The sequence below is a fragment of the Argiope bruennichi genome, chromosome 7, assembly GCF_947563725.1.
Source record: "Argiope bruennichi chromosome 7, qqArgBrue1.1, whole genome shotgun sequence".
NCBI lineage: Eukaryota > Metazoa > Arthropoda > Arachnida > Araneae > Araneidae > Argiope > Argiope bruennichi.
In genome coordinates, this window is record NC_079157.1 from 55,167,132 (window position 1) to 55,194,655 (window position 27,524).

The following is a 27,524-nucleotide window of genomic DNA, read 5'->3' on the forward strand; positions in this document are numbered from 1 at the left end:
CACTCTATAAATCCAGATTTATTCTGTTTTTACTCAAAATTTTAACAGAAATGATATTTCCTGTACTTAAGAGATTATTTTGATTTCAAATTCCAAAAGCTATTTTAATTATTTGCTATGCATAGAATTTGTTTTCCATGCAGGAAGGAACATCTTCTGATATTTAAATAAGAACAAAGAGCTTAATAAAAGAATTAATAACTTCAATTTAAGCTCTTCACAAACATGTGGGAAGGAAGTAATATATCACAAAATAAGGCTATCTAAAAGTTGCAAAGATTACTGTCTAAAAAATGCAAATAACATTTCAATTCAAATATGCACCATAAGTACATTCAATAAATCATTTAATAAAATCATAATTTAGCAAAATATTTACATTTCAATTCAAAACGAAAATGTAAACAATGAATATGAGCATTATATATAATGACTTAGTACAAATATTGGATAAATAATTGAGTAGCAGTCATGGTAAATTTGAATTTTATAACATAACAAATAATTAACAAAAAAAAAATCTCATTGGGAGCGGATTCGTTTATAAAGGTTTTCCCACCCCCACCCCCCAAAAAAAAACTTAAAAAAAAATCCAATTTTAAAAGTTATTCCAGAAAATAAAAAGCCTGATATAACCAATCTACTTTATGAAATAAATATTTTCAAATTTATATAACTTATTTCCCTCCTTTCTTAACTGAAGAAAACATACATTTCCAAAATAAAATAAAAAAAAATGTCAATGAAACTTACATAGAATGTTTGTAATAAAAAGAAAGAAAAGAAAATATATATTAATAAAGCTAACTTATTCAAACTCGGGGGGAAAAAAAAGTTTCGTCGGAATTCTACATTGCCGAGACATAATATCCGATAGCTCTTGTTCACAATTAAGTAATATAAATTTCAAATAATAAACTCATCAACAAAATTGCCAATAAAAACTTAAAACTCATGTCAGTTATTCATAAAATTCAACCAAATAGCACTGTAGGAGAAGAGGAAGGAATGCTATTTGAAATAATATTAAAGGGAATGCTTCTCTTTCCTCTGTTACCAATAGATATTGCTGGCATCAAAAACAAAAGATGGAAGTTAGTCTTACCATCCATCAAAAATCCTTAAAAAAGTCTTAAAATAAATAGAGAGTTACTTAGAACACATTAAACTTTGAAAGTTTTGTAATGCATAAAAAGTAAAGGATGTTTTGAGTAGATCACGTCGAAAATGAGAATTATTTGTTCATTTTGTTTTTATGTGTCAAGATACTAGAAAAATTCATAATGCATTTAAAAAATCTCTTAAATTTGCTCTTAACATGATATAGAATTCACAGGCACAATAATGTAAAAATTTAAATAAAAAAAAATTAAAGAAACTAAATAATATGTTTCTACAAAATGCAGAATTTTATTAAACAATTTATCTTGCAATTTTTATAAAGAACCTGAGGCAACAAGGACATTTGAGGTTCATTTATCAAAGACTAGTTTAATACTGGCAAAAACTCCATAAATTTAAAGCACATATATAAACATTATTAATTAATGTCATAGAGTACTTTTATAAATCATATTAGAATCTCAAGCACTACATATCACACATATACTCATGTGCCATAAGTACAATCTCCCATATCAATTCTCACATGGTTAAAATATGAATTTTCAATATGAACTAGAGTCCACAATGCATGGAATGTACAATTCTCTATTTTACCTTCAATTTATATGACATAGCTTTTATTGAATTAATAATTGTGAGTTTTAATGGTACTTTGTTATTCATGGTTAATTATTAGTTAGAAAATAAATTAGCAATTTTAAGATACATATTAATTACTTTGTAAAGAACATAAGAGCCATTTTATATAATAAAATTAATGGACACATTGAGTGATAGAAATGTAACTTCAAATAAAATTTAAAGCAAAGAGAGAAAGGGAAATTAAACACTGCTTAGTTAAAATTTCAATTTTGAAATAGTATTTCTGGCAGTTTTTAAGGTTTAATAATTTTAAATAAAAGGGGGAAAAAAAAGAATATTTCCGAGGTTAAATGCATCATAAAGCGAATACCCCCTCCCTTCAAATACAAAAACTCAAAAGATTATTGTAACCTATTTACTACCAAAACGTAGCAAGCTTTTCAGAAAAACAATGAACTACATACATTTATAATTTGTAGGAAACAAAAGAAACTATTTTGTAGTTTAAATAAAAGCATCAAAATAAAATATTGCAGTTAAATACTTATCTTACACTTTTAGAACATTTGATTTTGAGGGTTTGAAAAACTTACGATGACTATCACATATTTTGAGATCCTTTGGAGTCCTATATACATAAGATAGTTTATGTACAATAGCCTTCTTGAACCTTCTTGAAAGTGGACGTTTCCTGGGAAATTGGCTAACCACTGATCATTTTGGGAAACATTTTTTCATGCCCGCAAAGTATTCTCCAGACTTGACTTGAATTTTTTTCGTCTACTATCCTTAGAACCATCAGTATCAGAGCTTGCATCAGATTCAGAATCATTTTCATAAGCATTCATTGTTGCCTTGTTATTTATGTGTGAATCTAAGATACTTGCAGCAGCTACATAATTACCAGTAGTCTTGGCCTTTTCAAGTGCTTTTACTATGAAAAGAAAAATCCAAATAATATTTCAATACTAATTTTTTTTAATTAGTAAAGGTATAAACTTAGCAAAATCTACAAGATTAGATCCATTCATTAGATCCAGAAAAAATTTCATGAATAATCCTTGTTCAAAATCCAAATAAAATTTTATTTCTGTAAAAAAGCAGATGCTATTTCATTCCAATAAGCAAGAATTTCCAACATTATCTAATCCTTCTAATATAGTTTAAATAAATGAATTTGGTATTGTAATAAGTTTTAAAAAGATATAGCAAGGAAAAAAAATTCATGTAGAATTCAAAGTACCTGAACAACTGCAGTTTCAACAGTCATCTTAGCACTGTTATTCTGATAACTTTAGTAAATGTCAAATTTCAAATTAAACACACACACACACACACACACATACAAAAAAATTAAATTTTTAAATTTCAAGAAACCGAAGTAATATTTTCTAATAAATGATAAGAATTATAAAGAATAAGAAAGTATAAAATAAGTATAAATAAAGTATAAAGTAAGAAAGTATCAAATAAAATATTTATAAAATCACATTCATACTTTGTTCTTCTAGGATTTTATTTTGCTTTTTCAAGTCATCAATATCTTGTTGGTGGGAGAGATTTTTTCGGCGCATTGACTGAATATAATCAGCAGCTTTTTTTAAAATTTGAGCTCGGGATGCCTGTAAAAAAAGAGAAAGATTTGAGTCATTTCTTTTATCTGAAAATACTCTTAAACAGAAATTCAAATGTAATCTGATAATTGTTATATATATATATTTTTCAATTACTGTACTGTAACTTCTATGGGATTACTATAATTCACATAAATGGATAGTATAAGGAGACTAAATCTTACTCTTATACCAGCCCATATAAAAGAATTAAAAGGGGGGGACTGGTACATTTCTACAATTCCATAGGAACAAATTAAATCTGGTAAAAAAGGTAATGCAGAAAATATTTTAAAAATTAAAAAAAAAACCCTAAGTGAATTAAAATAAAAAGATACAGCATAATTCAACAAAATCTTATTAAAATTCATTTTTCTACTATTTTTCAAATAAAATGCAAATTTTAATTGAAAAATAGCAGAAGATAAATATGAAATAATTTTTTAAGCTTCAACTTTAATTTGAGCTTACCCTCACTTTATCACCCTGAAAAGCTGGCAAAGAATCTCGCAGATTGGAGAAGCTGTCTTTGATATGATCCCGTCTTTTTCTCTCCAGAGCATTATGATGTGCTCTTTTGTCGGCCTGCAAATTTTATTTTAAAAAATTAGATTTCATAATATTGATATACTTACAGTAGCACAAATTAATCACAATATAAACCCATTTAGGCATTAATAAATTTTTAAACTTAAATTTAATTCCAAGTTATATTTCATTATATCTGGTTAAAAAATTTTCAAATATGTCTACAGTTTATTTTATTTTATTTATTTTTCCTAATTTTGCATTCAATATAATGAATGGTATTTCACATAACAATGTTCAATCCATCAGATAAATATTATAAGCAATAAATTATTCAATAACCAGAATATAAAAATAGATAAATATTTGAAATTTATCTCTTAATATTCCAAATTTTAACTGCCAACATATCAATATATTAAAAAAATAATGTTATAAATAAGTCAAATAAGAACTATACAAGCCTACAATTTGATACATCAATTCGTAAAAAACCTACTATATGTGCAAAATGATAATTTATGTTTTGATGAAATGCATTATAGAGAGCTAATTTAAATCCACAATTATCCTAATTTAAATCCACAATCCACATTTAATATTCTTTCAAGAATTCATCTAACTTTAAACAATTGCAGTTGGAATTCAATATTTCAAAACCACAAACTAAATTTTACAGGATTTAAAAAGACCTTGGGTTTTTCTTCCACAATGAATAGTGAAGTAAACTGATTTATTGCATTTCAATTTCAAACCGAGATTTTTAATTAAATAATAAACTTTATAATGGATTTTTTGGGGGAAGGGGGGGATGTTTTTAGTTCACTATATTTGATGAGACTACAACAGTTGAAAGACGTTAACGATGCAGACCACCTACAAGTAATTCATAGACACAAATATTATTTAATTATTTAAACTGAAAATCTTGTTTAGAATTATGAAATAAATTTTAAATACTTTGTACACTTCCAGGAAAAATTAAAATTGTTCATAAAATAATGGGCTTCCTCAAAAAGATGTGCTTTAAATTTAATATTTTATTACAATAACTTTTTTTCACATCAAAAGCAGTACATCTTTTCTAATATCTTATTACTAAATTACTTGAATTGTGATACTTTATTCAGTAAGATTAAAAGCATTTTATCACAATCTAAAAATGTAAAACAAAATCAGACCTTACAAGTTTACTAAGTTTTCAAAATAGTGACCAAACCAATCCATAGAAAGATTAAGAAAGTTTTCTTAATCATTATCTTTACCTCCATCTTCATACTGATAAATATTTAAAAGATAATATATAAAAAATAAAAATTTAAAAGAGTACAATTAATGCTTTTTTCAACAAGTTTTTATTTTGTTGGAATAATACAATTATCTTGCTAAATTTGAAAGTTATATATAATTTTTAGATAAAAAAAAAGTCTAAATTAAAAATGTATTTTTATTTATACATTTTATTCATGATGCTTATTTTAACATAAATATTAAAATTCATTTACTAAGATGACTTTCGGATGACTGAAGAGGAAAATTTTCACCCATTTCAGAAAGAATCATATTTGCAAAGGAAGAAACTTAAATACAAAAAAGAAAATGGGCCAAACCTGTTTCTTAGATTCTTTCAATTTTCTGGATATATTTTCTTGAATTATAGTACTTCTTTTTATTCTCTTTAATATTGCTTTAAGTTTAGAATTCCAAGAATCTTTTCTAGGTACCACACCTCTTTTCAACTCATTAAAAAATAATTTTTCTTCTGAATAATAAATAGCAGGGGGAAAAAAAAAGATTTATGTAAATGCATATACTTAAAAGAGACAAGATTGTAAAATTGATAATTTCCTAATAATTAAGTATAAATTCCATTTAAGAATTCATTTCAAGAATTTTGGTGCAAAGTTGTAATTGCATAAATGTCGAGTTACAATTTTCAACAGATTGCAAATATTTTCACAGTTTATTCTATCAACTTCATCATCATTTACAGGCAAAAGTATTTAAAAAATTTATCCTGATATAAAATGTTCCATACAAATTTCTCTGAATAATTTTGTTTTATTCATCAAATATAAACATTATTCAAGAAAAGATTTTTTCCCTCTTTGTATCATATTAGATCTTTAAAAAAGTGTTATGAACATATTACTTTTCTTTCCATATATCCAAAACATCTATGCCAATCATTTTTTCCCCTGATCCCTATGTTATTAAATAGTTATAGCAACTTCCTAAATAATTAACATTCATTCAAAATAATAAATCAAATCTAGAAATAAAAATTATATTTAAAATCATACAAAAGGAAAATATTAATATATTAGCTATAAAAACAATTTTATCATAATTTAAATATGAAGCACAATTTCTCATTAAGAAAAATATCTTAATTATTTTTAACAGAAAAAAAAATGCAAGATTTAGCTTTAATTATAGCAATAAAAAACATTGTCACAAAAGAAAAGATTAAAAAATTTAATTTTGATTAAAAGATTTTTAGAAATTTGATAAACCCAAGAAAGGATTGTACATTAAAATTATTATTTCAAAATGATGTAAAAATGACTTGACTAAATTTTGCAATTAAAAATTTCCTTCCAATATATATTGCATTACATAATTTTTGAAGCAAATGTATTTTAATATGATTAATTAGATACTCTCAAATAATAAAATAAATAAATAAAAACATGTAGAAAAAAATAAATAAAACATGCAGATAATGATGTTTCTAATTTCAAATTATATTAATTTTAATAAATTGACTGAATTCATGAAATTTACAATTTGAAACTCAATTTAAAAAATAAACTACGAATTTGTCACTAAAATAAACTAATAAGAATATAAGTTCTTAAAGATCAAAAGGAAGTTTATAAAATGCCAAAAGAAATAAATAAAAAAGAAAAGATTGTATGACACAAAGAACTTTCATAATGAAGAAATCATTTTATTAGAAAATAAACTAGGAAATGCATATAAATATATCAGTGGTAACTTATGCAGTAAGGCTACTGCAACCCCTAAAATTATTTTAAAAGATTGTTTATATTTCTACTTAGTAATTTTTCCCACTTCAAAAGTTTGATAAAAAAAAAAATTTGAAAAAATTAAAAAAAAAATTGAATCAATAAGAGATTTGCAAACTGATGTTGTTAATTTGTTCACTGTACAAATGCGGTAGATGTAAACAAATAAATGAATCCATTTTATGTACCCTGTTGTGTGCAACCCAAAATGTCCAAATGGATATAATGGTAAGTAGATAGCTCTAATTACAAACCAGCCTCAGAATATTGACTAACTGTGCTATGCTCTTTCTTTTCTCTTTATGCAAAACTTGCTTTTCTTTTAACTTTCTTCCCTAATTATGTTGGCAAGTTTTGTTTTCACATCATCATCAGAAAAAACTTGGCTCCTTTAATTCACATTTTTTTCACTGATAGTTACTCACAGTTAGATATTAATCTTCAAAACTTAATTCAAATACAATAAAAAATGTTAGCTATTTTTTTTTATGAAGCTGGGTTTTTTAGAATTGTTTTCACTAACAAAAATTTTTTTCCTGTGCAATTAATTTCTGAACTGATGAGCTGCCATTTGCCATTACAAATGATACTCAATTTCTAAAAAAAAGGTGATTTTATTATATGATAAGATACCATCAATAAGAAGTGGATGTCAATAACTTAATGCAAAATAATTACTTTCTAATAATGACAAATATTACATAAAATTAAGTACTGTTGAATTCTACTCACTCTTTGAAATTAGTTATTAAAATATAAAATACTTCACAAATCATATTTTTTTAAAAATTGAAACATTGATATTATTGGGATCACATAACTTTTAAACATGTCAGTTTCTTTTTAACAGAATATCTACAATGATATTGTAAACTGTAAGTTTATGAATATTGCTAAGAATATTTATTTCATTATAACATGAAGCTTTAAATTATCATTGCATATATTGAGAAAAATAGTAATCAAATGCTTTAACTAATAGTCATAGAATGAGTTTCTGTTTCAACTTCCAGCTTCACTTTTCATGCTTTTAATGCATAAGTGAAAATTGAATCGGATTCCAAAATTATTTTCTATTGCCTGATGAATAGTTTCAGTTTCATTCAATAGTTCTAGTGCCGTTAAATAGGTTAAGTTTCGTTTTCGTACTTCAGAGAATGCATTTGTTTCACATTTCCATTATTTTCACCTGGTTCTCCACTTTGAACTCGGTAAATGAAACTTTATACATTTTTAAATAAGTTAACTGATATATTACATTGGATCTATGCCCTTTCAATGACTTATTATTGTTTCTCAAAATGATTAAAAATCGCAACCCGAAATCAATTAGGTTATTTTTCTGAAACTGAAAATATGCACTAAAGACACCTTATTAATACCATGATAAAATATTATGACACAGAAACACGGGAAATATTCAAAATGAAAATTTCAAGTGTAGTTTCGAATTCGAATGAAAAAATTATCTGTCAAATAATTCCTATACGTTTGGCCATTTCTTTTATTCAATTAGAGAAAATATACTTTTCTCTAACGGAAAATTCTATACATCAAAATGATAAATAACCATACTAGGATGTATAATTAAAAAAAAAAAAAAAGTACATACATCGCTTTCATTATCAATGTATCTTTCATCTTCGCTCATTTCTTCGTCTTCAATTATTACTGCAAAAAAAAACTGCCGCTTTTGAAAACGATTTGAAATTTTATTCAAATTTCATAGCAAAGGACATTCGAACTATGAAAAAAAAAAAAACATGACAGGAAACAAGTAATGGCGTCAACCATAACATAGGCCACGCGGTCGTCACGTTAGCATACCACGTGAGAGTTTACAATTGGATCGTTTGCAAGCGAACGGTACAATGTGAACGAACTATTTTGGTGAATGTATTGAATGCGTTCGCTATTTTTAGAAGTCATTTCAAACTCGTTCATATACGTCATCTTTTGTTTTTATAAAAGCGTAGCGTGATTTTCTACTAAGTTATCTACTAAGGTCACGTTTTCTACCGCCTTACTGGTACCAGGCAACCAATAACGAGGTACAAAATGTGACCTTGAACCGCCTACAGAAAATACACAGACTATAGCCAATTCTGAAATTTAAATATTCGTTGACTAGCCAATTAATGCGATAATTTTTGCTTAATGAAGCAATTTTACTATTCTAAACAAATTTTTGTTAATCATTTAATTTCCAGTCCATAAACTTATTTATAATATTAACTACGTATAGTGTATTCCAACATATATACACACTGTAACAAAAATTAGAATATAAACGATAAAAAACACGCATTAAAAACCACAACTCAAAAATAATACAAATGTATAATTTCATTTGTTTTTCTAAAGTGTTCGAAATGTTAATCGTTATTATGGTATTGTTAATAAAAGCGAGCAATAGAACTAGGAATATATAGATAAATAGTCGTCTTACCCTTCAGGCGGCGTCCCGGAGGCGGCATGGACTCAGATTTATCTAAAAATTTAGTATATTGATTTAAATTAAATTCTAGAATGTAATATAATTTTGTAATGTAATATATATATGTAAGTATAATTTTATATATGTTGAAAATAAAAATATAATTAGAGAGTGGAACTAGACTGCCATTGATTTTGTGGTGTCGCATTAACATGTATATTAGTTCTCCAAATTTTCATTCAACCAATATATATATCTTTGTTTGTAACAGTTAAAATTTATGTATATAATGAAGTGAGTGGAGAAAAAATGGTTTATAAAATCTTATTTTAAAAGGCGCTGATTTGCTGCTGATCAACAAACTTTTTCTTTTGAATAATTTTATTAGATATTTCATTGAATCGTATGCAACCAAAATTCGATGTTACGATTCTGAATAATCAAGTTCTTTAAATTACTTTATCTTATGGTACTTGAATTTCTTCAGGTGGCTTTTTCCTAAGCATATTATTTGGCACTTGAAAGTATACGTTGTTTTCAAGGATTGCTTTAATGTTTATTGCAACTAATCTGGAGTTACAAATATTATATTTCACTTATTCCTACTCAAAAAAATCAAGCAGATTGAGATCCGTTAATCATGGTGGGGATTTCAAAGCTGCAGCTTCATTTTAATCGTTTATTTTCATCAGAATTTCATTTAAATAGTTACTTTACATCAGTCGGGTTAAAAGCATATAAGCCGCAAATAACATGATGTTGTCACACAGTACTATCACGATATTCAACAGCATTCAGAACATCGAGAAATACTTCTAATCAATAGGAAGTAGTTAATATCTTTATGACAATGGAGGACTTCGTGCACATTGAAATACTGCCTTTTGTTTCGAAAATTCACTAATAGGCTGCAAAGTACATTCTTGTAGTAAGTTTTGCCATATATTTTATATATTCTAAATAAAGAAAGTTTAAATTCTGATAACACAATGAAACAAAATACAAAATTAACATTCAATTTATACTGTCCCACAATCGGGTGAAGATGATCAAATACACATTAACTATAACAAATATAATTTAATGAATCAATTTCGGAAAAAATTGCATTAATTAAAAATACTCATTTAACCCTCGTGGTGCATATCCCAGGATTTCCGGGGTTGACAATGAGGTCATTTTCTATTGCATCCCGCGTTTTTCGCAGTTTAGTGTGTTTATTTTTACAATTACAGATTTTTATTATATTATATTATTATCGCGCAACATATGGTATCAGTTTACTTTGTTCGAAAAAAATGTGAACTTATTTGCAAACCTCGCATCTAAATAGTGATTTAAAAAAATTACACAATCAGAGGGTTAAAAATGAAATTTATAGTGATAAATTTGAAGTTATGAAACTTGACTCGATTCTAAATTAGTATTTAATTAAACTCCTTAACTGCTTTTTTTTTTCATTATTAGTTAGATGGCACCTTTCGGTAATGGACTGTCTTATTGATTCTTAAGTTGTTTTTTTTATATGCATTATGTGTAATTTTTTTTGTATCGAATTGTAATGTCTGTGATAAAATTTCAGCTTATAATTCAATACCCTACGATGCACTTAATATTTTGACTAACTGCTCTCCATTTCTAACAGATTATGGATTATATAACCGAGTCACAGCGACACGTGCCAGGATACGGCAATTATTTAATAAAAGTAAATCATAGTTATATCTAGTAGACTTTTTTTCTTTTAATTCTCCGATGAGTACGTTGCATTTCATTTGTGTGTAATCTAAATTTGCAACAACTAAAAATTTTCTTTTAGTAACAATCAATGCTAAGACGTTTACGTGTTATTATTTCCAGCATTAAATAAGAATTGTTAATATTAAAGCATTAATTAAGAATTGTTAAATATTCGAAGCCGTAAAAACTTTTAGTTTGTCTTCTCATAACATTGTTATGCTTCTAACCTAAATTTTAATCCCTTAAGGAAACTATTATGAGCCTAGAAACTATGTTTTCCCCTCTGTTAATTATATATATTGCCAAATTCTGGAGTGAGAGCTCCAAGAAATCTCTACATACTATATGCGTGAAGTGTTGAAAATATGAATATTGTTTGTCCAAAATCTTTAGAGAAGTAATTAATATATTAATTAAAGCTTGTGTCTTAAAACCCACTTAATGTGTTGGAATAAACACTGTATTTTAAAGTAATTTATACTCTGCTTTTACTTACTAACATATAGAACAGATAAAGCAGGCTTTTAGTTTAATTAATGTCTCATTTGGAAGCAAAACTATAGCTATTTGGGAACGAGCCTCATAATTTTGAGTTCTGATCTAATGATGAGGACGACCCACAAGGTGGCACTCCCCGTCCCCAAACTTCTGCATCGCATCACATCAACAGGAGGAAATATAAAAACAGACGGAGCCGCCGGTAAAACAATTAGTATTGAAATAAATTTAATGCTATTTAAAGATATTTTTTTTTTGCGGGATATTTATAGCCATACTTGTGTGCTCAGGGAAATTCGAAATGAAAAGTGGTAAATATTTTGTAAATTAGAAAATTTTATTTCACATCTTATAATAAACGATTGTCAGAAATGAAAAATAATCAAAAAAATTTCTTTAAGAATAAAATGATTTTTTTTCAATTACAATAAAATATCTAAGCATAGAAAGGGGGAAAATTCTGATGAATAATTATGCAATCATGCAAATTGTGACTTATTATCAAATGTATTACCTGAAATGGATATCATCGAAAGAAATAATAAGTGGTAACTTGCCAGAATTGTTGCATTTTGAAATTAATGAAATAGGATACAAATTTCGGATTATTTATCCAGATTATTTGTATTATTTATCCAGTATCTTATTATAATATACCTGACTGAAAGACAAGATAAGAAATAATTGTTACTTTTAAGTTTGAAATGCATGTGAAAAAATTAAGTTCTATTTAATGTAAGGGAAGAAAATCTAAAATTAAATAGGTTAAAATTATTTAGCTTATTAGTATAAATTATAAATAATATATTAAAATATCTTACCTGGAAAAATCGATTGTTTATACATCTCCCACGTGGTCCTCGCTCACACGTAAACAAAGTTGCCAACTAACGCTCTCTCAGGGCTTCGTCGATCAAATGAAATTAGAAAAACGCGGGATAGCGGAGAAGGCTATCAAGTAAACAAATGGAAGTTGCCAACCAGACTATCAAAATACTGTTAACTAATAAAGGTGTTTTTTTTTTTTTTTTTTTTGCAAACTAAAGAGAAACTTAACTAAAATTATCTTACAAAGAATAATTGCAACGCAGTGCATATGGTCGTCCCGAAAAGTATTTGAATACTTTATTAACAAGTATTTCAACATTAACATTAACGATCGTATTTTTAAAAAAAAAAAACATTTTCCTTTTTTTAAATCTATATAAATGAAATTCGGTTAAATTTCATTTTTTAATTTTGCTTTTAAAATATAAGAGTTAATGTATGAAATCCTTTTTTTTTTCAAAAAGAACAGCTTCAATGATAGCAAACACTTAAGCCTAACTTGCTCACGTGATACAAATTCAATACGTCGCGCTATTTCATTTTTGAATTGTGCTTCAATGGAGAAAAAAGAATGACTGCACAGAAGTAAATAGAGAAAAATGATGATCGGTTATGTTAATGAAGCAATCTATTTCTAAAGTTATCTTAATGTGCTTAACTTTCGCATATCACGTCGTTTATTGTATTACATAAGAAACTGTGTTCTCGTTACTAAACAATCTTGATGGAAGTTGCTTAGGACATTATGCCTGTGCTCTTTAACTGCCTTTTTAGACTATAATTAATTTTGACATGGAGTTTAACAATATGCTAGTCATATATCTTTGATGTTCTTCGAAATGATTCAATTGCAATACAACATACTATTTATGAATATGATGCCCTAAACAAAACAAAGATATTGTTTGAATATTTATGGAGGGAAATAAAAGCACTATTGTTTTTTGGATTATCTATAGATCTATTGTTTCCTGGATTAAAAATTTTTAAGTTAATGGCTATTGTTTTCTGGATTATCTATAGATCTATTGTTTCCTGGATTAAAAACTTTTAAGTTAATGGCTATTGTTTTCTGGATTATCTATATATCTATTGTTTCCTGGATTAAAAATTTTTAAATTAATGTGACTTGCAATTTTCAAGAGAATGATGCGGCGCAGATGTCACTTCCGATATCTGACAGTGATTAAAGCAGTATATATACTCCAAAATAATCCTACATTTTCGAGAGAAGAAATTAATTCATCTGAGCGCCTAAGGTTTTTCGTTCCATGTGAAGAATTTTATTTTAAAAGAAATGACATTATTATCGCATAAAGCATTCTAAAATGTTTACTTCAAAATGTTGTTTATATTTTGAAAAATCTAAAAGCCTTAAGATTCATTCGTTTCATATGCAATTCCATAATGTAACGCCATCTATCTGTAGTCGAATTCCTGAATGCTGATCAATGACATCATTCTGACAGATATATTTGCTGTTATTGCAAATATTCTTGGGTTGTTCTTGGGAAAATATTGAGTGTTTTTATTTTCTTACAAGTTTTCATACTTACAGTAAATCAGAGAGCGTGGTCTCCTCGAAACTTTCATTAAAAATCTCCATTAAAGGTCTTAACTCCCCGTCGCACACGATTGTGAACCAGGGTAAAGCCGCGAATGCCTTGAATGGTATCGACATATAGTCATGAAATATAAATTTTCGTTTAGAATCTAGTTTTTTTAACCCCCGGGGGGCACCTCAGAATGAGGATGAGATGCTTCCGGCATGATGGTTGGATCTCGACACCCTGGAGGGTACACTAATAGGTGGGGAATCTGACTCCTCCCATCGATGACAGGACGTACTCCCTTCGGGGAGGGTTGTACCGTGGTCGGTGATGGCCCTTAGGACTCAACCACAGTTCCCGCCAATGTTGCTGTTGCGGCGGTCCGGTCATTCAGTTTTTATGGTTTAAATCCGTGTGCCTTCGTGGCGGGTCGGAGAGTCAGATGGCTGACTTACCAAATCTGTCGTGAGAATATATATTTTGGACGTCTTTTTTCGACTGATTGAAAGAAAAATTTGACACGCAATTACAGATGCAATCGTCAGATACTTACCTGAAAGTACAGGTCAACAGACGGCCAACCTTTTGACAAATTTGGTTTAAAATTTGATTCGAATTTAAATACATTTTATGTATACCATAATTTTACACACTCTTTACATTTTGTAGTTATCGAGTTCATTTGTACTCGAAGAGCCAGACAATTAGACTTTGTGAGAATGTATTTTTTTTCAAACTTGATAGAAATCTGCAAATTTCGCCGTAAATCTGTATAGTAAATTTTTATTGTCTAGCTCAAAACCTTTTTTAGATATTGTGTTCTCTGACAGATATACATAATGCTTGGTTTTTCGTTTTGGTTTAGTTATATTAACGTCCCGTTGTGAAGCAACACTAGGGCTATTTTGGGACAGACCTCGTAATTTTGAACCGCGGTCAGATGACGAGGATGACACCTGAGATGGCACCCCCCTCTCCACACCGCACCGCACCAGCGGGAGGACGTTTGGTCTGATGGATTTAACGTGCAACAGACCCCCTTACACTACGGTTATTCGGTGGAATCGGGTCACGAATCTGAAACCCTACGGCTCACAAGCCGAGACCTTACCACCAGGCCACCGCAGCCCCTGACAGACATAATGCTAAAAGTGTTTTTCGAAATGAAGCATGTCCGAAATATAGAAATTTGTCAAAATCTCGAGTTCGAACTTTTGGATGATTACAATAATTTCTTTTTACTTCGTATAAGAAAAAGTTTTTTAAAAAGTCACAATCGACGGTGGGAAAGGGGAAGCATCACATTATATTAATAAATAAACACATAGCAAACAGATACAATTTTCTTTTTTAATGGGAATTTTTTAAAATTGTTTTTAGAACAAATGACAACTATTTGCATAATTTAATTTTTAATGGTACATCTCAAAGGATTTTTTAAGGATTCTACACCTCGGATTCTATATCAATTTTTTCTATATAGTTTTCTTTAAAAAATTCTTCATATAAGCGAGAATATTGAAACGAGCATCCTTTAATCAGATAAAATTGTATCTTTATAAATATGTCGTATCGAATGCAAGATCTGAACATGACTAAGGATAAGAAATTTTTACCATTGCTTATCAAAACGATTGTAATTAAGTTACCTATGTATAATAATTCAGAAATCTCATGTTAGCAATAAAATCACTTATCTTGGTTTCTATAGATTGTTGCATCATTTGAATATTCTGTTCATCAATTAATCTTCTAGAATTTTAAAATATTTTCACAAAATGAAAGATGTTTCTAGTAGAAAGAAGCATAGTTTCGTTTACTTTAGAATAAATACTGTGAAATAAATTAGCAAGAATAGTCAAAGTATTTTTTTTTTATTTTTTATTTATTTATTTATTGTATTTATGAAAATTAGTAAATCTGTATAAAATAAAAATTCATTTTGAAGCACTGGTTATAATAGTATCGTAATTAAATGGAACCCATACAGCAAAAATTTTTAACAAATGATAATTTTCTTCTCTGTAATTTCTTCAGACATAAAATAAATCCTATGATCTATATATACTTCATCCATTGATGTTTGAATATCAAAAAATGTGTTTTATTCAGAACTATTTTATATTTGTTTGCAAGTCTTAAAGTATGTAAACAGTATAAAGTACAGTCTTAAATGTAGTGAACAGTCATACTTAAGATATCGTATTGTTATGAATAATTATTTAACTTAAATGCTATTTTCAATACATTTCAGCTCTATTTAAATGCTTCAAATTCAATTAATTAGGAATAATCAATTGATAAATTACAGTTGCAATTAATATTTTTATATGTTATTTAATATAAAAATTCAAATTAGCAATTAAGAATAATCTTAATCTTAAACGACAGACTAATTTGGAAGGAGCTTAGATATCCTTATTTTCCAAGTATAGAAGTATATGATGATGAAAAGATTTTGTGTGTGTTACAGAAAAGTTCAATTCTATTAGGAAAAAAAAAATCTTGAAATGATACATTCTAGTTCGTTGATCAAAGTTGCCAATTAAATCCAAAATGAATGTTTGCCAAATACAATTATGTATTGCGTTTCTGCATAGTCTAAGCAATAAATACTACCAGTAAATGTATGCAAGACAAAAAAAGCTAAAGAATAATTGTTTGAAGTATTAAAAAATTATCCGAATAATTGTTTTTTCTTTGAAGAAAACACTTATATTAATTCTTAAATGAAAAAAAAAAAAAAAATCACAAACATGAGGCTTAGGTTTTCCAAAAAAATTTCTTTTTGGTTAAATTTTTCTTGTGAGACAGCAGTGACAGTCTCAGCTTTGTAACCAAAAGGTTCAAGCTGACTTCAAAGTTCAAAAATTATCAGATTCAAAGCTACAGTTCAAAGGTTCAAGAGGTATCAGATATAAAACTCGATTCGTTAAAAGATAAACTATATACACGAGTTTAATGCACATTAATTGGGAAGATATACACTCTAGATGAAGTGACTTTTTTAAACTTATCCTCTATATCAAGTTTTTACTTTCTCGTATGCGTATTATAGAGAAAGTATAGTAATCGTCAATAAATTTGAACTTGAGATTGTGACGAATCTCCACATTTTAGATCTCCTTGAATTCGAAAACGCGTTTTTGAAAAATATCCGTCCGTCCGTCTGTCTGTGATAAAGATAACTCAGAAATGTTCTCATCCGGATCGTTGAAATCTGGTATACGATCGTTATACCAAATTTGTAAATTTCTATCGAATTTCGAGCTAAGTCCGCTCAGAGGAAGTCTGTCTGTCCAGTTGTTCAAATATAAATTAACACCATAACTACAAAAGAAAAAGAGCTCGATAACAAACTCGCTATATAGATCAAACATCAATAGCGTAGACAACTATCAAATTTTGAACCATATCCAACTGCAGGTTGACTGTCTTTCTGTCTGTAATTCCAGAAACAAGTAAACACAATAATTCAAAAACGAGAAGACATAAATATATCAAATTTGGTATGGTAATTTATGACTACAAGTGCAGTTTTGTATCAAATTTTTGTTTCAATCAGTAGAGAAAAACATGTCTAAAACATGATGTTTTTTGGATACTATTAACACATGCTAAAGATTAACCGCTGAATAACTCGCCTAGGACGACATAGTAGATTGAGTAAAAATGCTAAATTCATGCCAAAAGTTAATATTTCGTACACCAATAAGGCATTCTCTGGCATGATAAGTTCATAAGAGAGTATGCGAGAAAGTTTTGGGAAGACTACTCCCACTGACTTTTTTTAAGGTTATGTTAGTTCTAGTTTTGTCTTCATCATATATTCAAATGAATGTTGTTCATCTTGAAATTGCACTCGTATTATTTCAAAACAAGACTTAAATATAACTTAACTATGACCACATGTTTGGAAAGTTGCAATAGTGAGATGCACCAAAAATTCTTTGAAAAATTTCGTATATGTTTCCAAAAGTTGTAAAATACAGATTGAGAATTTTCTCCTTTATTTTCAATTCTTAATTAAATAGTGCCTTTTATATCTCAAGGCAAAAATTTTAAAACATAAATACTGTGCAACCCCTTTAATATATTGTTCAAAACGACGTCTGTGAAAATATTAGAGACATCTTTTGAACTTCACCCTCTGGCATTTGGATTCAAAATGTAATGAACCTCTCAATCATCGCGCTTGATTATCATACAGACATTGAATTATCGCTTCTCAAACTTATGTATATCAAATTTATAAACTTATAATCATTCAAAATTCATTCAATAATTCGATGCACAAATTACACAGATACCACAAACACCTCATGTATTCTATTGATTCTTAATTGAATGAGTAAAATATGATATGCCCGAAACAGAAGATGTCTTGTAATTAGATTATGAAGAAAGCAAAATATTTTAAGAGATTAACTGCTTCCTTTACCACCTTTAACTTAATAACACAGTGTAATATTTGATAAGAAAGTAAGAAAACTTTAGCACATTAATTTGCATAGAATGGCAAACGATATTTTTTAATTTTTAAATAAAATGAATTTTAAAAATTCTAAATTTTTTACCAACACGTAGCGATAATGATAGCATTTTTATTACTATAAAACTCCTCGAATAACAATGTTAACAAATTTCTTCTTTTTTGAATTTTTACTACAAAAAATTAAAATGCAATTCTAATTATTGGATATATTTCAACATTTTAAATGAAACATTAAAATATCTATTTCGTACAGAATATTATCATAAAATAACGATAAACAATTAAATTATCTCGATACTTTTTATAGACATTCATGTATAAAATGAAACAAAAACCTGGTCACTTTAAACCAATGAAAGCATGAATTTGCCATTAAATCGGCCGGTCCTTTACTATTTCATCGACTATAATCGTTCTCAATCCTCGGCAAGTTGAGTTGAGTTGAGTTGAGTTTGTTTTTTACGGCACAAAAGCCATCTTTGGCTAAACTGCGCCACATTCTCGAAATTAAAATATTTGTATCAATTTATAATAAAATCAAGATATGGAATATTTACAAAATCCAAATGTCTAAAAGCGTAAATCAGGGAGTCATGAAAAAGCGTAGCAATGACGTAAGGTATGGTATTGTGCTAAAAAGCGAGGTAAATGTTTAAATATGATTATAAAAACCAATATTTTTTTTAAAAAAACTAAAAAAGCCAACATGCGGAGTCCTGAAAAGCAACTAGCCCAATTCAGGGCGAGATTTTTGAAAACATGCAAGACGCTGGATAGAAAACCGTGGAAATTCTACAATAATGTGTAAGACAGACATAAGACTATTATACATTGAGCAAAATGGTGTTGGATCCCCCATCAACAAATGTCGGTGGGTGAATAGAATGTGCCCAATCCTCAACCTAGTTAAAATTGTATCTGCAGTGTAAAGTGGGTCATCGTATGGAGCTTATTACGAATCTGTGCGTCCCACTCAGTTTGCCATTTGGAATGCAAAATGTGACATAATATATATTTCTTATAATCAGAAAGAGGAACCTGTGTTGGCAAGAAAGTAGTAGCCAATTTAGCTGCCATATTAGCCTTTTCGTTTCCTGGAATTCCCACATGTACGGGGACTCAACATAAAATAATTTGAAATCCTTTCCAGATAATTTTGTTATATAAGTTTAAAATGTTGAAAGGCAAAGGATGGCTCCGAGCATGTAAAAATGATAGGGATTCCAAAGCGAAGCGCTCAATGAATCATTGTATAATATATAGCTATCTGCATAATAATCGGAAATAACTGATAAAGCTTTTAAAACAGCAGTTACTCCTGCTGTAAAAATGGAACAAAAAGAATTAATTCTATAAGCTATTGTGGAATTTGAAATAATACAAGCGAAAGAAGTATGATCGAAAACTCTAGAGCCATCTGTAAAAATAGGTTTAAATTGACGATGGTCAGAAAAGATTTGCTGATAAATGATATCTGCAGTATTTTGTTTATCAAAATGTTGAAAAGGATTCAAGTATTGGATACCATGAGATTTCCAGGGTGGTAACAGAAATGATTATTCAAAAACTATTTGTTCCTTCTCCAGATGCAGTTCTGAAACTAAACGAGTAATTATCTCAAAGAATGAGGGTATTAATGATGGTCGAGCAGCCTGAAGATGTTGTAAAATTGGCTCTGATTAAAATTATAATAGGGTTGATCAGGGTTTGATAACATTTTAAAATAATGATGGAGAGACAATATCTGCCTTCTGATGTGTAGAGAAAATTCATTGCATTCTACATTTTGCACAGGAGTACACTCATTACATTTTACACAGGTGATATTCTAAATGCCCCAGAACACAATCGAAGAACAGCATGATGGACAGTATCCAATTTTTGGTGAATATTGCGTCTTGCAAAACCATAGACATTGCAACCATAGTCAAGTTTCGATAAAATTACTGCTTTGTAGATGCAAAGTAAAGATAAACGGTTGGCACCCCATGAAGTGTTAGAAAGAACCTTTAAGATATTCAGAGATCTTTCACATTTTTTTCTTAGATAAGTTACATGAGAGGCAAACATAAGATTTTTATCGAAAATCAAACCTAAAAATTTAACCTCGTCAAGTATTTTAACAGGATGACCTTTTTGGTGAATCTCCGGTTCACGATGGAGGCTGCGTTTCCTGCAGAAATCTACAGCATTTGTTTTTTCAGAAGAGAATGAAAATCAATTCTTATCACACCAACTTGTGAGTTGATTGATAGCAATTTGAAGCTGTCTTTCAATAAAAGCCATACTATACCCAGAACAAGAAATGTAAAGGTTGTTTACATATAAATGACCTTTCAAATATAAAGGTAAATGGTCTAAAACAGCCTTAATTTTTAAAGCAAATAGAGTTACACTCAAGAGGAACTCCTTTCTTTTGTACAAACAGATCAGAAAATTCTGAACACTTCTTAACTCTAAAAAAACTTAACTTCAGGAAGTTTTGTATAAATATTGGCAAGTTTCTTGTCTATCTGCCTGGTTTCGGAGGCACATTTTAAAAAAATCCTTCGATTATCAATTTTAGTAGATTTTCTTGATGATTATGACTCAAAACAATGAATAATATTAATTAGAAAAATTAAAAAATAATTTAATTAATTAAACTGAGGTATTTTAGGTAAAATTTGATGAAATTCGAGCAAAATGCAAAACACTCTACACTAAATTCAAATTCTCGAATTTAAATTATTTTTCTACACACCATAGTTATTGTACATATAAAGGCAATGAGCTAAAAGCTAAGAAAAGTATACAAATGAAAAAAAGTTATGGGTCTTCGAGCATTTTTATGGTAAAAGTACTGTAAAAATCATAGGTACTACTGGCAATAAAGTGCTAAAAATCAAAAATTATTAACATTAGACCTAAATCCTTAGTTCATTGCCTTCATAACACTAATGGTAATATATATACAAAATTTCAAGAAAATACATCAATAAGTTTTTGTGAAACTATGTTTTGCGTCGTAAAATTTTGACAAAAAACACATTCTTTAAGAAATGCATTTAAAGTTTTTATTAGTATACATCTAAAATAATACTTCATTTTAAACACCTAAAATTCTCCACTTTAATAGCAAATGCCTTCCTTATTCTCTGTTTTACTAATTTTTTCTTTCTAATAGCCCATTTTATTTTTATGCACAATTTTGTAACAGGCAAAGAATGTCTTTTTGCAGCAACAATTCTCTATTTATCGAAGCTACTGTATTGTGTTACCATGTAATGACTTGGAATAATACCCAATTCATTAAAAATTTCTATTATGCCAGAAAAAAACCATCATTGAATAACTATACAGCTATATTAGTCCCTAAACTCAAAGTTTTCAACTCAACAAACGTATTTTTGGGAATGATTGTCCATAATAGACTGTTCAAACTTTCATTAACATTTTGTGTTTTCCCATGAAGGCATTTTTTTTCAGAAGATTTTGGTCACATAATTTAATATATGTAGGATTAATAATATTCATAATATTTTTTGGGAGTCCTATATTTGAGTCTTTATATTTCTATCTTCTGAAAGTGCACGTTGGTATTTGCACCAAGAATCCTTTTCCTTTGAGCGTTGTCCATGCATTGGCTTTTTATTACTGGAACAAACATGAGCAAATGCAGCAAGTGTTGCACTTTGAATCTGCAATAAATTACCAACATTGGATCTTATCGCAACGCCATAATAGTTTTGTAATTTATTTATGACATTGTCTGTAAGCTTTCTTTACTACCGAGACCTTTAATAGATTTTTTTTAAGTTCACAATTAAGTAACCACTGGCTTTTGAACATGCCCTACACCTTCACATTTCACAACACAACCTTTAGTGAATTTTAATCAGTGATTATTAATGATATTAAAGTACAAAAAACTGACTTCCGGCTATTTTTGGTTTCGTTTTCATTAATGTTGATTTAAAGAAACACCTATATCTTCTGATATAATAATCGTAGAAACAAAACAAACACATATTTGGAAACATAAATAATCGGTCTTTCAAAAGGAACAATAAAAATAATTTCTGATTTTTAGTCAAAAACTGACTTGGCAACCCAAGCAAATACCTTAAATTACAATTGTAGAGGTCCTTCAAGATGTAAAAGTGCCAAGCTGTGTCATAGGCTTTTGCAATGTCAAAGAAAATAGCCACTAAATGTTTTTCTACGGAGAAAAGCATTTCTCACATCAGTTTCCAGAGTCAACAGGTTGTCCATAAAACACATTCACACAAAAACGAAACAAAAGGGCCAATTTCTCAGCGAAAAATACTTCGAATTTTAAACCTATATATTATTGGTACCATTATGGAAATGATATAACATTTCAATTCAAAACTGGCATTTTCAGCTTATCCTGGTCTTCAAATGAATTTACTTACATTAATAATATTATTTCAGTGATGTCAGCCGTCTTGAATGTACTACTTTTTATCTCAACCAAAAAGTACTATTTTAATACGTTCACTGTCACAAGTCAAGCCTGTGATGCAGACTATCTGTCTGATGAAATGAATCTTTTTTTTTTTTAATCTCAAAACTATAATGGAGAAAGGGGTCATCAAACCAGTGATGGCTTTCCGCATAGTCGTTGGATACGGTAGCCTCGTGCCTCGAAACCAAGAAGTGCTTCAAAATCTTATTAAACAGGTATAACAGTGCTAAACTGCCAGAAAAATTTTTACATTATAGTCTTGCTCACATGATTTATTTTATTAAAAAAAAGAAAAGAAAATGAATGAATGAAAACAACCAAATGAAACGTAGGTGGAAATAAGCGTTAACGAAAAATGGAGAAAAAAATATCGAATAAAAAAATAATTACAAAAGTAATAATATTTGGAAAGTTTTTAAAAATGATTTTAAAAAACGATATCATTAGATTAGCATTACCCTTTTAGCTAAAAGTATAAAAAGAACTGTTATTTGTCTCTTAGTTATTTAATGAAAAGCATAAATTTTGAATAAAATCATTGGCTTTAATAGTCGATTTCTGGTATTTGAGTGATTTTTCATTCTTGCTAGAATCAGCATGTCTGTTATTGAGGTATTTCTGTAAGAGAGTTTATTTTCGTTTTCAATAAAGTAATATCACTTAAATTAGTAAGAATACAATCACAACATATTTCAAACTACCAAAAAATTCCAAATGTAGTGAGTTACAAATAACATTTGAATATTTAACTAAAAAAAATTCTATAATTATTTTTTGCATAATTTCTTCCAAATTAAAAACTGGTGGAAATCTATGCGAGTTAGCAAATTGTACAGACTAAGTCTATGGCAAAGGATACCGATGTGCTCTGATTGGTTTAAGCGCATCTTTTTGGCAAAACATTGCCAAAAGATGCCAAGGCTTAAACCAATCAAAGCACATCGATATCCTTTGCCATATACTTAGTCTGTACAATTTGCGAACTCGCAAGATAAAATTACGAATGCAAAGGGATGATGCGAGTATTGCGCGTGAAATAATTTTTGACATTTGTTTTGAGGAAATAAATATTTCATTTTTAAAAATCATGTAATTTTTTTTAAAGACTGCAATTTTGAAGCAAGTTAGTTTTTCTTTTCCATTTTTTTTGACAAATCGTTTAAAAATATAAGCAAAGCTGGGTTTTTCGTTTATTTTTTTAAAATTTCACTGTAATTAATTTTATCAAAAAAATGGATAACCTGGAATCGCAAGAAATGGAATTATTAGCCTTACAAAACATATACGAAGAAAGGGATTTTAAAATAGATGAAATGAATCCTCTCAGTGGTAGATTTGCGGCCCAGGTTCGACTCCCACAGTCTTTTTTGATACGCTATAGGTCTTTTCAAGGCAGTTTGGATTCCCAAGATAATGAAGTGCATGCTGAAGAGAGTTTTCATATAGAACATTTACCTCCTATTGATTTATGTTTCCGTTTCCCAGAAACTTATCCATTGCAAACATGCCCAGCTTTTCTATTGTCATGTAATTGGTTAACTCTGAAACAGTTGTCAGATTTGTGTAGACATCTAGAATCAGTTTGGGATTCGAACCGAGATGCAATTCTGTTTACCTGGTTTCAGTTCCTTCAAGATGAGATATTAGATTTTTTAAAAATAAATGACAGCCTTGATATAACTGAACTGTTGAAATTCAAAATACAAGATAATTTTCGGACTAGAGTGCCATCAAATGATGAAAGTTGTGATGATTCTGGTGGTACTGCTACTAAGGATTGCAGTTTACAAGATATGAAAACTATATCTGAAATACTGAATCTTAAACCTTCTATATCAGGAGGTTGTAATTCTATAGATGCACGTGCATTTAATGATATGTTAAATGGGAAAAATTTAATACAGTTATTAAAAGATCATAATGAAAAAAAGAAAGAGGAAGTTTTTAGAACTTCTACACATGTTTGTAATATTTGTTTCTTTACAAAAGAAGGATCCAAGTTCGTAACATTTAGACCTTGTAAGCATTCATTTTGTATAGAATGTATAAAACTATATTTTGAAGGGCAAATTCATGAAGGAAATGTTAACTCTTTACATTGCCCTGATGGTGAATGTGATTCTCAAGCAGATGGGTCAGTAGTTCGACAGGTTGTGAGTAAAGAACTCTATGAAAAATACGATACAATTATACTTTCTCGCACACTGGAAGACATGCCTGATGTTAGATTTTGTCCTCGTCGATTATGTCAATGTCCTGTGCTTCTTGATAGTTGTGGTCGAATGGGAACTTGCGCTGCATGCAATTTTGTTTTCTGCGCTCTGTGCAATATGGCATACCATGGTGTTGCCCCGTGTGCGTTTAAAGAAAAAGTAGAAGAAAAGCTGTCTCTTTATCAAGAATACACAAAGGGTAATTCTGCTGTCAAGAAGGAGATGGAGAAACGTTATGGAAAACGCTTTATAAAGGAAATGGTTGAAGATACTTTATGTGAGAATTGGAAGAGTTCTCATAGTAAAACTTGTCCCCATTGTAAAGCATCAATAGAAAAAATTGGTGGTTGTAATAAAATGACATGCTTTAAATGTGGAACCTATTTTTGTTATCGATGCGAGGTGAAGCTAAAGCCTTCAGATCCATATGAACACTTTAGAAATTCGTTTCATTGTTTAGTATCTGATGTGGAACGTCGTGAATTTGATTATGTTTTTGAACCAGAAGAGTTCCTGAATGTTAATTTTCTATAAATTCATTGTGCTCGGGAATTTTATTACATATATTGCAGATTATTTAACTTTGTTATTTAGTCTGTAAATTTTAATATTCGTGTTATAAAATATATGTTTGTAAGACCTTCCAATTCATAATTTATATAAATATAGGGAAAAAACAAGATTCTATAAATTTTTTATAGATTATTGGGTAAGTTTTTAAGCATTCTAAAAGACTTTACTGATAGCAATAATTCTTCTAGTTCAATATTAAATCACAAATATACATAGTGACAATATCAATGACTTGAAATTGTTTAATATTAAATTTGTCTCTAAAAACTCTGATGTTTTGTTTGTTGAATTTAAAACCTGAAAGAATATATCTCAATTACTTTATTTTTAATGATTTCTTAAAAGTATGAAGCTACTTTTCAGAACTTTCATATGTTCTTTTTCTATTTTCAGTTTTTCATCAAAGAAATTCTTTGTGTGTGTGTGAGTTTACTATGTTGGTTATATAAAAGGAAAGATTGCCCATCATTTTGTGATTATCATCTGTTTAATATTTTAGATAAGAATTTGTTTTCATTCCTTTTCAATAGTAATGGCATTTTTGCAATAATAATTTTTAGTACTTGTGGATGCTTACAGCTCCTGTGCTTTATCATCAAGATGCTTGCATTATGTATAATAGAGTTTACTAATATCTGAAAATCTGTAAGAAAAGAGGGACAGAAATCGTCCACAAATACCTATTTTATTATTATTATTGCTTTCATATAAATTATTCATTTAATAATATTGGTATTTGTGATGTTTTTCTTTTGTTAAATCAAGACTAATATAATTAATATATACTCAATAATGACTGAAATATTATCTTTTGAACATGAAAGAAATGTTTATTGTATGATAAAAAATGCTTGTTAGTTTTATGCTCTTTTATTTAAGAATGACTGTAAAACTGTTTTAAAAAGTCTGTAATTAATATTTTTAATAAATGTTGTTTGATATTTCAAATCATTAATTTCAATAAAATTTTTGATTTAAATACTAGCCTTATCGTCAATAATAAGACCTGATATCAGACAACCTACTATTTTAATATTTAAATATTGTCTTTAAAATTCTTAATTATTAGATTAATTCTTCTCTTTCTAATATTAAATTTAAACTTAAAATTATTTTAACATAATGGTAATTAGTATTTAATAGTATACTTGATCATAAAAGGAATATATTTTTTCTTTAAAAATGTAGAACAGTATTCTGCATGTTTCTGAAATGTCCTTTTGAGCTACTTGTGTATATCAGTGAGTAATTGGCAAAAATTAATGCTATTAAGTTTGTCCACAGTTAGAATTTGTTATATTCGTTAATGCCATGCAGTTGATACACAAATACATCTTTTAGTTCAAATTCAGTATTAATTCAAAGAATAATGCATGAAATGTTTGTTAATCTTTTTAATATAATTATAAATTCTTTGTGATAATGCAATTTTTCTAGATGCTTAAATATAATAAAACATATTGTACTTTTTTGCCATATGTACTGATCTGGAAATGACAATCAATTTTTAAGATTTGAAATATTAAGTATGGAGATTTCTAGCTTTTTAAGAAAAATTTATGATATGGCTTAGGCAGTAACATTGTAAAATTCTTATTGAATTCAATTTTTGTATACTACGTAATAGTTACATTTTATTTACAAGAATTTTTTTTTATTTTCTTTAATGTTCGGGTAATTAAAAATTTTTATTTTCTGTTATAATATTATTATTAATGCTTAGTTTAGTCATTGTAATAAATTGTATATAAAAAGTGCTGCTTTGAATATAGCTGAAATTAAGAAAATTTAACATCTGATATAGTTTTTTGTAAAAGTCTCTCTTTCTCACTTTTTTTA

At 28.3% G+C, this 27,524-nt stretch overlaps 2 protein-coding genes across 4 annotated transcripts; one reads left to right on the forward strand and one right to left on the reverse strand.

The window, feature by feature from the left end:
• Positions 1–330: 330 nt before the first annotated feature.
• On the reverse strand, positions 331–12,464 carry LOC129976572 (protein max-like). Of its 3 annotated transcripts, none has more exons than XM_056090202.1 (6): positions 12,377–12,464; positions 9,330–9,371; positions 5,459–5,610; positions 3,792–3,905; positions 3,206–3,329; positions 331–2,641 (listed from the first exon to the last, which is right to left on the reverse strand). In XM_056090202.1, exons 1-6 carry the CDS (start codon positions 12,399–12,401, stop codon positions 2,442–2,444), a joined length of 657 nt encoding a protein of 218 aa, XP_055946177.1. In that variant the 5' UTR covers positions 12,402–12,464; the 3' UTR covers positions 331–2,441. The 3 variants fall into 3 exon arrangements, with proteins under 3 accessions (XP_055946177.1, XP_055946178.1, XP_055946180.1); XM_056090203.1 differs by lacking the exon at positions 5,459–5,610 and adding an exon at positions 8,493–8,551; XM_056090205.1 differs by lacking the exons at positions 5,459–5,610; positions 9,330–9,371 and adding an exon at positions 8,493–8,551 and having other exon boundaries at positions 12,377–12,432.
• Positions 12,465–23,931: 11,467 nt separating this feature from the next.
• LOC129975379 (E3 ubiquitin-protein ligase RNF14-like) lies at positions 23,932–26,245 on the forward strand. Its single transcript, XM_056088442.1, has 3 exons — positions 23,932–24,744; positions 24,964–25,821; positions 26,079–26,245. The coding sequence occupies exons 1-2, from the start codon at positions 24,132–24,134 to the stop codon at positions 25,644–25,646; spliced, it is 1,296 nt and encodes a 431-aa protein (XP_055944417.1). The 5' UTR covers positions 23,932–24,131; the 3' UTR covers positions 25,647–25,821; positions 26,079–26,245.
• The last annotated feature ends 1,279 nt before the right edge of the window (positions 26,246–27,524 follow it).

What these genes read in the sequence shown, in the direction of transcription:
- LOC129975379 (XM_056088442.1), top strand. Translation starts at nt 24,132, where the DNA reads ATGGATAACCTGGAATCGCAAGAAATGGAATTATTAGCCTTACAAAAC. An exon ending in ACCTTCTATATCAGGAGGTT is followed by an intron (nt 24,745 to 24,963) that starts GTAATTCTATAG and finishes TATATTTTGAAG; the next exon opens with GGCAAATTCATGAAGGAAAT.
- LOC129976572 (XM_056090202.1), bottom strand. Translation starts at nt 12,401, where the DNA reads ATGTATAAACAATCGATTTTTCCAG. An exon ending in TAAACAATCGATTTTTCCAG is followed by an intron (nt 9,372 to 12,376) that starts GTAAGATATTTT and finishes CTAAATTTTTAG; the next exon opens with ATAAATCTGAGTCCATGCCG. An exon ending in TTCAGGGTGATAAAGTGAGG is followed by an intron (nt 3,330 to 3,791) that starts GTAAGCTCAAAT and finishes CTTTTTTTACAG; the next exon opens with GCATCCCGAGCTCAAATTTT.